This window comes from Rissa tridactyla, chromosome 2, assembly GCF_028500815.1.
Source record: "Rissa tridactyla isolate bRisTri1 chromosome 2, bRisTri1.patW.cur.20221130, whole genome shotgun sequence".
Taxonomy (NCBI): domain Eukaryota; kingdom Metazoa; phylum Chordata; class Aves; order Charadriiformes; family Laridae; genus Rissa; species Rissa tridactyla.
Window position 1 is genome coordinate 47,090,690 of NC_071467.1, and position 12,070 is coordinate 47,102,759.

General features: G+C 39.4%; 1 protein-coding gene across 5 annotated transcripts in view; it reads left to right on the top strand.

Annotated features, from left to right (window-relative positions):
- NOL4 (nucleolar protein 4) overlaps positions 1-12,070 on the top strand; it is a 192,449-nt gene that overhangs the window by 35,688 nt on the left and 144,691 nt on the right. For 4 of the 5 annotated variants that reach the window (XM_054191577.1, XM_054191578.1, XM_054191581.1 and 1 more), the window contains exons 3-4: positions 10,028-10,139; positions 10,651-10,763. In XM_054191577.1, coding sequence (XP_054047552.1) covers positions 10,028-10,139; positions 10,651-10,763 — 225 coding nt within the window. Of the gene's footprint in view, positions 1-6,262; positions 6,310-10,015; positions 10,140-10,650; positions 10,764-12,070 lie in introns of all 5 variants that reach the window. The other variant, XM_054191579.1, reaches the window with a different exon arrangement.

The following is a 12,070-nucleotide window of genomic DNA, read 5'->3' on the forward strand; positions in this document are numbered from 1 at the left end:
CAATGAGAGAAGTATTGAGAGGGCAGCTCTCACACTTGCATAGACTGTCTGAGTAGAGAGAGATGATTATTTCTAAGATTTTTAATTATACGCTGTTGCTTGACCTAACCACTTCAGCCACTGCCTTAAAATAGCTATAAATACCTTCTGTGCTTAGTGGCACAAATATAACACTTTCTTTCTCACGGAGAACTAATGAAACATTTACTGCACTTTCCCAAGGTGCTTCAAATGTATGTGCTTGCCTGGATTTGGATGGTCAAACTTCCATGCGCAGGGCTGTGATAGTGCCAGGCACGCTCAGCAGTTGATCCTCATCTGCCTGCCCAGCTGTTTCCAGCTGCTGAAGCACTGGGGTCTCCCCCATGGTGGCAGGGCAGGGACTCCCAGCCAGGACCCGTCCCACTGCCCTGGCCAGGGCGCAGGGCATCTGGGCCACCTCTGCCCATGGCTCCAGCATGACAGGGCTGGTGGGGGGCTGCGCACAGGGCCCTGAGGTGGCCTGTCAACCTGAACACAGTGTTGTTCACCTTAAAAACAACCTGTAGTTGCGTCAGCCATTTTTCATCAGAGGTCACCAAAATGCGAGGGAACTCCAGGTTTCTGATACCCACATCTTCAATTTTAGTCGTAAGAAATAGCTATTTTTCTGTTACTGTTTTTCTTTTTTGGGGGGGGGGTATATTTCTTTACTATGTATCTATGAATCCCTTCACAGATATTTTATTTATAGGTTATATTGTATATAGTATATTGTTGTGGGATAAGCTCTTGGCAAAATTTCTTATAATTTGTTCCCAGCGGTATTAACCTTAAGATAGATATATGAAGGAAGATACCAGTCATCTGGGTGTGCTTTTGTAAGGCTTGGAGTGATATTTTAGGGTGAACAAACACAAACGGTCTAAATTAATTTTTGTCTATCGCTTTGGCCAGTTTGATACTGGGTCTTCTCTTTTAGAAAGCATTAGAAAAGTAATATTTTGGTTGACCTTTCTCTTCCTATTTTGTTTTACTTCAGTAAGCTGTTCAAAGGTATAGGTCACAAACTTTGTATAATAATACACAAGTATAAGGAGTGCTGCCAACTATATAATAAATAATACTTACAATAAGTACAATACTTCAAGTCGTCATTCTACAAATACATGCCAAGTATAATATTTACTACCATAAGAATCCCATGATTCCAGATCAGATAAGAAATATATTTGTTGTGAAGAGCAGGAAAGACAACTAGTGTCTCTTCGGTGAGGAAAACTATTTGTGCAGATTCAGTAGCCTACACGCATTCATCTGATGTCAACCTTTATTGCAATTGATACTTGAGCTTATTACGTCATTATGAGCAGAGGATAAGGATGCCGAGATTTTGTGTCATTTCCAGAGTCTGCAATATTTGTGCATTCATTTAATTGCATATTAGTTTAGTAAGGGCACTGAGTCATATTTCCCAAGGATAGTATTCACATATGTAATTTTTAAAGACTTCCACAGATTAAAAAAAGGAAAAACTCCAGGACAAATTAGTATCAACTCTTGCTCTCTATCCTGACATGAGAATTAGGTTAAGTAATCAGGCCTCAAACTCTACCAGACTAACTGGTATGCTCCTTTACTGGACCTGTCCATGAAAATACCTTCACTAAAAATGATGAGCTGTAGAGTTGGTCTGTTCCAGCAAGGCACGCAATATCTATCTATCTCCTCTGTGGCACTGCAGGAAGAAAGAGGTAGTGTCTTGGGTGACTGTCTCACAAAACATTAAACCCTAAAAGCTTTATAAATCAAACTGAGGTACTTTGGTGGGGTTTAATTTTATTAAGTGACTTGGGAACAAGATTAATTTAGTCTTGTTTCTTTATTTACATGTCAAAAGTGAATCATCCTTGAGATCTGTGAATGTATTTAGCATGCATAAGTATTCACCTCATAATTTGAGTGAAGAGAAGGAAAACACAAATTGTATGCTACAACTGCTATTTGTTATTCATAATTCCTGGCATGTGATGATCACATTGCTTCTGCTCTCTTAACTGGATAACCAAAACATTTTAACAGAGAAATGATGGGGAGAAAACCACCACAATTTTTGGTACAAAATTGCTAAACTTCTGAAATTCATAAATATTGTCATGGATTTTCAGTACTTGAGTATTTCTAAAAATTTAATGGCACAGCCCTAAGAATTGAAACATATTGATTTTAAGTCATTAATTTGCTTATATGTGTGTGTCTATTTTCAATAGTGAACCTGATCCACTCAAAATTTTGAATAGCACTCAAGCATGATTAGAACGGTAATGGAATTGTCAAAGGTGACTTAACTACTGTTTGCATTCATATAGAGTAACAAACTTGGAATAGGTAGGGTCTTTTTAATTTTTGATAGAGTCACCCCAGATGCTGGAGTGCTAAAACACATTAGTGTGTCTCTCTGAAAGCGTGTTCAGAACAGCTTACAAACTCAATTAGTGAATCTGTAATCTGCACAGACTTGAATATGTTAACTGTGTGGAAACGAATGGCATTTTTACAACTGATTTCTGTGGGGCTTCCTACAGCGGTGCTGCACAGGAAGATAAATAGGATATGGTTCTTGATACCTCTAAAAGAGCTGCATGTTGGAGGGGAGCCTTTATATTTTAATTGGGGCAGCAATGTACCAAGCTCAAACTTTATGATTTCATGGCACAAACCCTATAGATTAATTCAATATTTAAGTTTAAAATAAGCTCCTGTTTTCTTTTCTGCACACTAACAAACGAGAAGGGAATTGTACAAAGTCTATGTGGATCATGTGGGAGAGTAACCTTGAAAATATGCAAAAAAAAGGAGCTTCCCATTTCACTGGCAGGTTTTGTGCTCATTTCAAGTGCCCTACTTGTATACAATATAAGATTGATGGGCTGTGTTCCTTGCCAACATAAATGTAGGTAGATCTACACCAGCAAAAAAAAGAGACCTGACATATATATAAAGTGAAACCAAGAACTTCAAATCATATCTGGAGTACACCAGACTGAAGGAATACTTAATATGATGTTTATAATATCAGCTACTTCCGCAGTTCCAAGGGAAGCTTACAAACAGGGAAAACGTCAAGGGCCTTGATCTGGGAGATAATTCCCTCACAAGGGCAGGATATGTGACACAAGGCCTGTCTGAGTTGGTTGCTCAGCAGGGGCACAGGTGATTAGGAAGGCACAGAAGGTGAAAAGATCATGTTCCTTGGTGCCAAGGAAAGTAGTGATGCCCAAACAGGTCCCTACTTGTCCTGCATTCCCCCCGCTCCTCTGCTGGGCTCCATAGCGAGGGGGGTGGAATGTCCCGATGCAAGGAATTGGTTAAGCAGTTGGGAGAAAGTACCAAGCATCCTCATAAGGGTGACTCTGCTAGTACTCACTGTTACAGCTTCGTGTCCTAGAGGAACTGCATTACTTTGGGATAGTACTTTTCACTCTCTGTCCTAAAGGACTTATTTTTGTGCAGGCATCCCACCCTGAAAGGAGAACTACAGTGTCAAAGTGGAGATGGGGATGCATGGGAGAGAAGTGTTCAGGAAAAGAATCCATCTGGTATATTGGCAAAGGTGTGCAACAAGTGCATAGTGGGCTTTTTGTGCCTTTGTAGAGCTGCTTTTCTTGATTTAAACTATTCAGCTGTGTCTAAAATTTAAATTCAGGTGCTGAGGGATATATCAGAGGTGGGAGTAACTGGGAAAAGTTGTGGCTACAGTAGCAGCATAATGCAACAAGCTCAAGCTGTTAGGACAACTCTTTGTGATTCAGTGCAAACCAGGAAAAAAATAGCCTTATTACATTTTTCAAGAAACTAAAATGGTCTGTGATGAGACTGAAGATGGAAAACATCTTTGCCTCCTCTTAAGCCCAGTTATGGGTACAGGTAGGCTAGATTTAGTGATCAAACCCTATAATTCAGAGTAGATTTTATTCTCTTTACTTTCTTTAATATTTTTTTAAAAAAGATGTTAGATTTTCATTCATTTAAACAGTAGAGTAAATGCCTTATCTTTGTATGTTATATCTGGACAAAGTGTTCCATAACTAAGTGCATCATCTACCTGAGAATGTTTGTCTAAGTCTCGTAGCCACATTAAGCACCTTAAATTCTATGTGCGTATTTTACTTGAATATTTTTATCTGTGAAGGGTGATCTATTATTTGCCTGTTGAGCCTGTGTAGCCACCGTGCAAAGCCTTGAAACATTACAGCAGTGAACTTGAGTTGTGAGTGAGGGTTGCGATATCTGAGCAGGAGAAATGGGTCAGTTAGTTAATAAAACTCCGAACCCATGAATGAAAAAGGAGCACCGGGCTGATGAGCATGAAGAGAAATAGGCTTGTAAAACATGGGGGAGATATTGATGTGTCAAGGGAAAGTAGCTTGAAGCAAGACTCTTTTCAGATAGGTACTACATAAATATATAACATCTGAGGCATAGCAGGAGTCTATTAGGTGTGGGGCGATATCTGGGGTCCTGTGCTTCATCCAGCTGTTGCAGTAATAAATGTTTCTTGGTTTGGGATCAGGCTGTTGAGTACCCTCCCTCTTTCCTGTCACCCTGAGAAAAGCCTTCCTCCGATTGTGAAACATGGCATGACTCTTTTCTCCTCCCAAAACAGGAATGTACTTACGAGTCCCCTCTGAGCATCACAGTGAACATGTATTCCTCGGGGAAGAATTTTTTGACAGATCGCACTGTAAAATAACATCCTTCCTTCCAGTACAACTTCCCTGATCTAACAGGATTAAAGCAGGTTTGGGGTCTGGCTGGTTTCCCTCCAGGGCAGACTTTGTCCTTGGGGAAGCAAAAGAATACAAGGCTTGTGCAGGGCCTTAACACGCTTAAATCCTTGCATCTACACTGTTCCCGTGTGCTCAGTGAAACAGCCAAGCACTTTTACTCTATGGACTTGTTCTTGCTTCTTTGCAAAGGGCGAGTGTTGAGTGTCCTGGCAGTGGTCCCGTTAGCAGGTGCTCCCTGTCACTTCCCTTGCAAAAAGCAGCTTCTGCTACATGGGGAGGGAAGGGAAAGGATCTGTGAAGTACAAGTTTAGCACGAGAGGGAACAGCATTTTCCCCAGTGTAGCAGGGTAGTGAGCTCTTGATAAAACTCCCAGCAGTAATATAGCTGCTTTCCTATGTCAGCCTTCTATTCTGACCTCTTGCTGAGGAAAGGAGAGGGCTTTCCTTGGCTGGCTTGCCCTCCTGTCATCAAGAAACCAATTTCTGCCACCTGGTTTGATGGCTGTGGGCCCAGGACAGATTACCATCTTCACTCTCTCTCCGTGTCTCTCTCTCTCCTCTTGGAAGTCATCTTTGGATCATCTCCCCCCGCTTTAAGCTCCTTAATTAAAAAAATATACACACACACCAACAAAAAAATCTCTATTCTGGCACATCGTATCTTCCAGACTACACATACATCCTCCATGTTAATTTTTTAGGGGTTAATAGGTTCGCTTGCGAAATTTCACTCCCTCTCCTCACACTTGTCTTTCCCGTTCTGCCATATGTGTCCTAAAATCTGCCTTTCAGTTTAGAGCTTGTTAATTCTCCAAATAAAAATGTAACTCTGAAAGCTACATCGTCACAACATCCTGCACTTAAATAATCTGAATATTGGAGAGCATAAAGGAGAGACTTTGCCCATTTTCTCTGCCTGCAATGATGTGGTAGGAATGCAATACGCTTCTCATGGACAATTAGGGCATGCATCACAGCTCCACTGTAAATCAGATTACATGCTCAGGTACTGGATTACTTGCCTTGTAGTAGTTATGCTCTTCATGGGATCCAGTCAACAGCATTTAGGTCAATTGTAGGACTAGAAGACCTTCGTCACTGGGCGATGTTTTGGATGGGTTGATAAATGTCAAAATCTATTATATCATAGGCTTTTTGTGAATGGTGAAATAAGATCATAAAAGTTTTAACTCTGAAGCCGCTGAAGTCAACTGTTAAAATGAAATAAGTGCAGGTGAACATGTACTATATTGTTAGGAAATGTTTGCTTCTTGTCCTGTAACTTCTGAAGCTAAACCAAACCCTGTATGATTTTTGCACTTATTGCTTAATGCAGATGTCTCGTTTCTTCTTCATATAATTTTATTTCCTTTGCAATGTAAAAAGCATTCATCTGTAAGAGGTATACTTAGGACACAGTACCTAAACACCAATCTGCTAGAATCTGCTTATTTTTTGATTTGTCCATGATAGAGAATACATCCAGATACAAGATAACATGTTTCTACAAGCAACAGAAGATATACTAATGTGCAATAAAGCACTAGTAAGAATAAGGAATCCCATCAGGATACTTGTAAAGCTTCATATTTGAAAAAAATATACTTGTGATTTTTAAAGCAATCCAAGTAATTTTATCAATATGGTAAATCAGCACTGATTTTTCTTTGATTGGTACAGCCATGTGCATGAGCAGTAAGTCATGCCAAAAATGTGCCGGTCTGCATTGTCAGTGTGCGGATGTAAATAACGCAATATCCCCCACTTAATTTTTCTGGCTTTATTTTTTCTTAAAATACAGAAATTTTCTTAAAATACAAAAATACTGGTGTTTTTTTTTTTTTTTTTTTTTTTGTGTGGAATTGCAATAAACCAATATTCTTTTCTTGCAGCACATCACTAAATGGGATGCTGTGGCTATATTTTTTGTTAGCTAACAGCCTTGAGAAGAGAGCTAGGAGCAGAGCTGCTGAAGGCAGTGAGACTGTACAGCATCAGTGAGGACCAAGTCATTATTGCTTCCTTTCAGATAGAATAGAGGACAGGAACAATTTTTCCTGATGAAGTCTGACCACTGTCTAAGGTGTTTCTGTGTAGTTACTTAGAAAGTGTCATAAGCCTCCAGGTTGTGCTCTGAAATACTCACATGAAAGCCAGCTCCATGAACTACATCAGCCCAACCTCGTGCACAAGCTGGTAAACTCTACTGAGCAGTGAAATACAGGATTTTGTGTTTGGCCCTGTGCTAATTTGGTTAGAGAGCTTCCCAGCTACAGCTGGTGCTAAGCCAGCTGGTTTGGAGCATGGCCAGAGTGATCAAGTGGCTATCTGTATCTTGTAAAGTAGATGAGCCCTTCTTTAATGAGAAAGGCAAACAGGAGTCTGCACTGGTGGGGGCGTGAGGTTTGGGGGTTTTTGTGTAAGCTTTCTGGCATTGAAAATTGGAACGAACTTCTAGTGTATATTCAAGCAGCAAGAATAAGGAAAGCTGTGGGTTATGCCTGCTGCGTATCTCTTTTAATGCCATACCTATTGTGTTATGCCAGTTTATACAGCCTGAAGTATTGGAATGTAAGTGATTGATTCAAATTACAAAGTAAACAGGGGAGCAAGTTTGTGAAAACTGGTGTTACTTAAGGAAGGGCATCCTTAAAACTGTGTTGCTGTGGGAGGTTGGAGACACAAGCATCTGCTATGTGGACAAATTTAGTTGTAAAACCCGGTTCCCTTATAGTCAGTGAAGCATACCTATCAAATCTGGGCCTTAGCTTACTTGCTTTCCATGGAGGATTTTCATCTTGTTTGAGCAGAACTGGAATTTTGACAGAGATTCTTGATTAGAATAAATGGAGCATTCCTATCAAATGCAGACAGCTAATGAATCCATGTGTAAGCTCCATTAATTTCAATACAATGCTAAATATGTTAAATGTTATGAGAGAGGTTGCTGCGTATGTGCACTTACCAATTGTCTTAATGCTAAATTCTAGATAATTTTAAGTTCTTTTTTTAGATGCCATAAAGCATGAGTATAACCAATGTTTCCATATTTAGAAGGGTAAATAAGCATCTGTTCAGTGGTATAAAGACCAGGAAAAATAATCTGAAAATATTTTTTGGTAGGATCTCCCATTCAAAAGTGGCTTAATTTAGTGCCTTCATTTTCAGATAAATTGTTTCAGGCCAGAGAATATCTTTGCCAATTTTCATCACAGAACAATTTTTGCTTTTATACTAATCCCCTTCTCCCCCTCAAATAAGATTTCTGTTATATAAGGAAACAACAACAACAACCAGCCCAAACAGCAATACCATAAACAGGATGGTATAATTTGCGTTCTTATTTTGCAATGTATCATTTCCATGTATTTCCATGACTCAAGTCACATCAATAAACACTAATTTAAACTCCACCTATTTGGCAAATTACTGTCACTGATAAATTTGGTCTGTGGAGTTTTAGGAAACGTAAGTTTCAACACAGGTTAAGCAGGTGACAAGCCAAGGAGAAGAGTGTAAGAGCATGAAAACTGGCCATTCCTCCTCCTCTTAGCACCCTTGCAAGGGGCACAAATTATTTGCACAGTATATTATTCCATTTACATACAGTTGAAGAAAGTTATATTCTCCTTCTTGAATACGCATTTTCATACACCACACCTCCATCCTTCTGCACTTCCTGCAGAGACTTGCATCAAGGTGGTGCTTGATAGGAAATCAACTCCTGCTGTAGGTTTTACAATAAGGGAATAGATTCAGTTGACTCTTCTTTTAATCCCTATTGCTGGCACTTCATCTTTCTTTGGGGATTATCTCCATTGCAAGATAATCACCTTGGCTGGGAAAAGAAGGGCTAGAGATTCCTTATAACAGTTGCACTGTTCAGTGGATGTACATCAACTTATATAATGAATCACAAAAAAAGCCATGGCTTTGCCTGGTAATGTCTTGAAAACATCCTGGCCTCCTAGAGAAGTAGTTTTTCCTGATGCCCAGTTTGAACATCCCAAACTGCAGTTGGTGGCTGTTGTCCCTGCTTTTACCCTCTGAAGAATTTCTCGCCGTTTTTTGTACTCTCCTTCAGGCAGTGGTGGGTTGCAATTAGATCTCTCCCTACCTCATGACCTACTCTTTGTCACATGAAACAAATCCAACCTCAATCCTCAACCTTTCCTTCAAGTCACCGGCTTTGGACTCCAGCCACCGCAGTAGTCTTCCAGAGAGCCCTGTCCTGCTTCTCAGCAGCCTTCTTGAACTGTGGAGTGGCAAACCAGACACATCATTTCAGCTGCTGTCTTACCAGCACTGTGTAGAAAGGGGTAATAACTTTTCTTGATCTGCTGGCTGTATGCTTAATGCAGCCAGTATGAGATTTGCTTTATCTGTGATCAGAGAGTATGCTGTTGGCTCATTTTCAGCTTGGCACTGACCATCACCTTCAGGTCCTTTTCAGCAAGGCAAAAATGTCTATAAAGATAGATGCATCCTTGGGGGGGTGAATGCAATCTTTAAAACCGGCAGTAACTGCTTCTTCCTCTCCCCTTTCAAAAAAGAAAAAGTCCCTTTGACATCTGCTTGCAAGTGTGTAGTTGGAAAGAATGGTAATGTTGAAAGGAGGAAACAACCAAAATCTGTTGTTTCAAGGTATCTCCAGGTGAAGCAGTCTCTAAAATCAAGTGACTCCTAAATTCTATAACCAGTAGTAAAAATAACTTACTTACCCTGTAGTATTAAATCATAAGCTTTCCAAGAATATTTTCCCAAAACATTCAAATACAAAGTTAAACTATCAGGGAGACTGTCATTGCTTGTAATGCACTGAGTCCTGTATCTGTCTATGTATTGTTACAATAAAAATAAATAGAGCATGTAAACCAAGCATTTTCTTTTTTTGATATTGATTATAAGAAAAACGTTGCTTTTCAACTTGTTTTAGAAACATCCCTCAGTGGGATGCCCGGCATGTATGAATCTTTGTGCTGAAAGGAAATTGAAAAAAGCCCTGTAAACAGAAAACAAAACCCCTTTTGATAGAAGTGAAATTCTGTTCAATATCAACTGTTATTAGCCAGTATTTGATAAGTAGGCAGATTGGATAGATGTTTCTTGAAATCCTACATAGTATGCAGAACATGCTTTCATTGTGCTTCCTGGCATTATAAGATAATGTGCCTTATTTGGAAATACAATGATCAGTTCTGTTAAATCATGTTCAATCAGCTTATATAATAACACCTATATTTTGTTATTCATTTCAGATTTCAGAGACCTATGCCTTCCTACCGAGAGAAGCGGTGACACGATTTCTAATGAGCTGCTCAGAGTGCCAGAAAAGAATGCATTTAAACCCAGATGGAGCAGATCATAAAGGTGGTTTTAATGTCAAATAGTGGGATGTAAAGTCATTTTATTCCTAATACCCATTTGTGTTTTCCTAGCTTAAGTGAGGGTTCATAAAAATTTGGTAGACTGGAACAGTTCAATAAGTCAGATCATCTCATTTACTTAAGCTGGAAGGTAGTGAATCTTCTGCTTTTGCTTAAGGATGGAGTGTAATACCATATGCACCTGCAATAGTAAGGTGATTTTATCTGGAGGAAAAAATTTGTTTTGCTATGGAAACATTTATATGGGGGTTTAAACATAAGGAATAGTTAGGGTGACTGTGCTATAGTCATTTAGGGTAGAAAAACTCATCACTTTTCAGGGTTTGAACTTGATTTTCATTTTTCTTTGGGAAACTTCCATCTGTACAATCAACAAGCAATTGAAAATGCCAAAGTTAGAACTAAATGGCATAACTGTCTGACTTTGACTGCAGAGTAGACTCAAGTAGCCTCCACAATTAGCATATAATGCATAATAAATATTTTTATTGCAGATAATGGAAAACCTCCAACTTTGGTGACCAGTATGATTGATTACAACATGCCAATTACTATGGCTTATATGAAACACATGAAGCTGCAGCTACTAAATTCACAGCAAGATGAGGTAAAACTTGAAATCTTTTGTTTTTCTGTTCTCCTGTGTTCTTTGGTGCTTGTCTTTGCGGTAGCCAGGAAACCAATTGAAGATGATCATTGATGCCATCTTTATAATTTCGTTGCTAGAATAGTGAGTCTGAAACCAAACTAGGGCTGTTTGCAAGTAATCAGATTGAGAGAAAGTGTCATGACTTACCACCCTTCCATGGTTAGGGGTAATATGCTGTACTGCTTCAAATTACCTGAAGGTGCCCTTTTACTGTCTGGACCGGCAGAAACGATAATGGGGGCAGCATGTTCACCCGAGACTTAGTGCTGTGCTCAGAAGTGACTTTCATTGTCTACGTCTAGAATGCAATACCACCAACAGCTGAAATGAATGGCATAGTGTTCTCAAGGTTAGAAGGCAGGATACAACACGTTTTAATGAGATAGATGGAAGCCCCTGGCAACATCAGTTGAAATCTTTAAGGCAAAAAGCTTGATAAAATAAGAGTAGGGGTTGCTTTTGAAACTTTGAATAAAAAAATAAAACCAGAAAAAAAGGAACAGAAGTAGGCTGAGAATCAAGCTTCTTCAGGGAGAATTGGCATTGAGTTGTATTGTATTTATTTCTCCTCGAAAATGATTTTCTTTATGTGATTTATTCAGTTTTTCCAGATCTTAAGAAGTGCTTCATCAGTTGGATGGCAGTTACTGAATTATATGTAATAAACTCATTTTGCTAGAAATGTGTTCATTTACCATTTGAGCTGCCAAATAGTTAGAAGACCAGCTATGTGCTAACCAAAAAGCAGTCCTGCATGCTATGTCCTTCTGCCTGACTACAAGATATTTTTTAATAAAGAAAACCTTCAAACCCAACCTTAACAGCTGGATTATGTCAAAGAGACCCTGACTAACTCCTGACTTCCATGGAGTCAGTCAGATTTGGTTTCATAATAAGTAGATATTGGGATATTGGTGGAGATTTATGAATTATTCAACACCCCATAGAACGGAAATTTCATCACTCTTCCAGAAATACCAGGATCCTTGTTTTGCTTTTGCCTTTTTTTTAATTGTGGAGGGCGTGAGGAGAGATCCGTGACTCAGAGTCCTTCATGCACAAATACAGCCTGGTTGTCTTTCCCTCCTATTGAATCTCCCCTCTGTGTGTTGCCCCTTTTCAGGAATCTGACAGCAGGGTTTGAAGCAGCAGGAGAAAATAGGCTTTAGCTCTGCAGTAGCCTTAGGAGTTAAAGGACTCCTTCTTTTTTTCCTCTTCTTCCCTTTGAGAATTACTCCTCCCACGACAGGGTCAAGCACTCATGC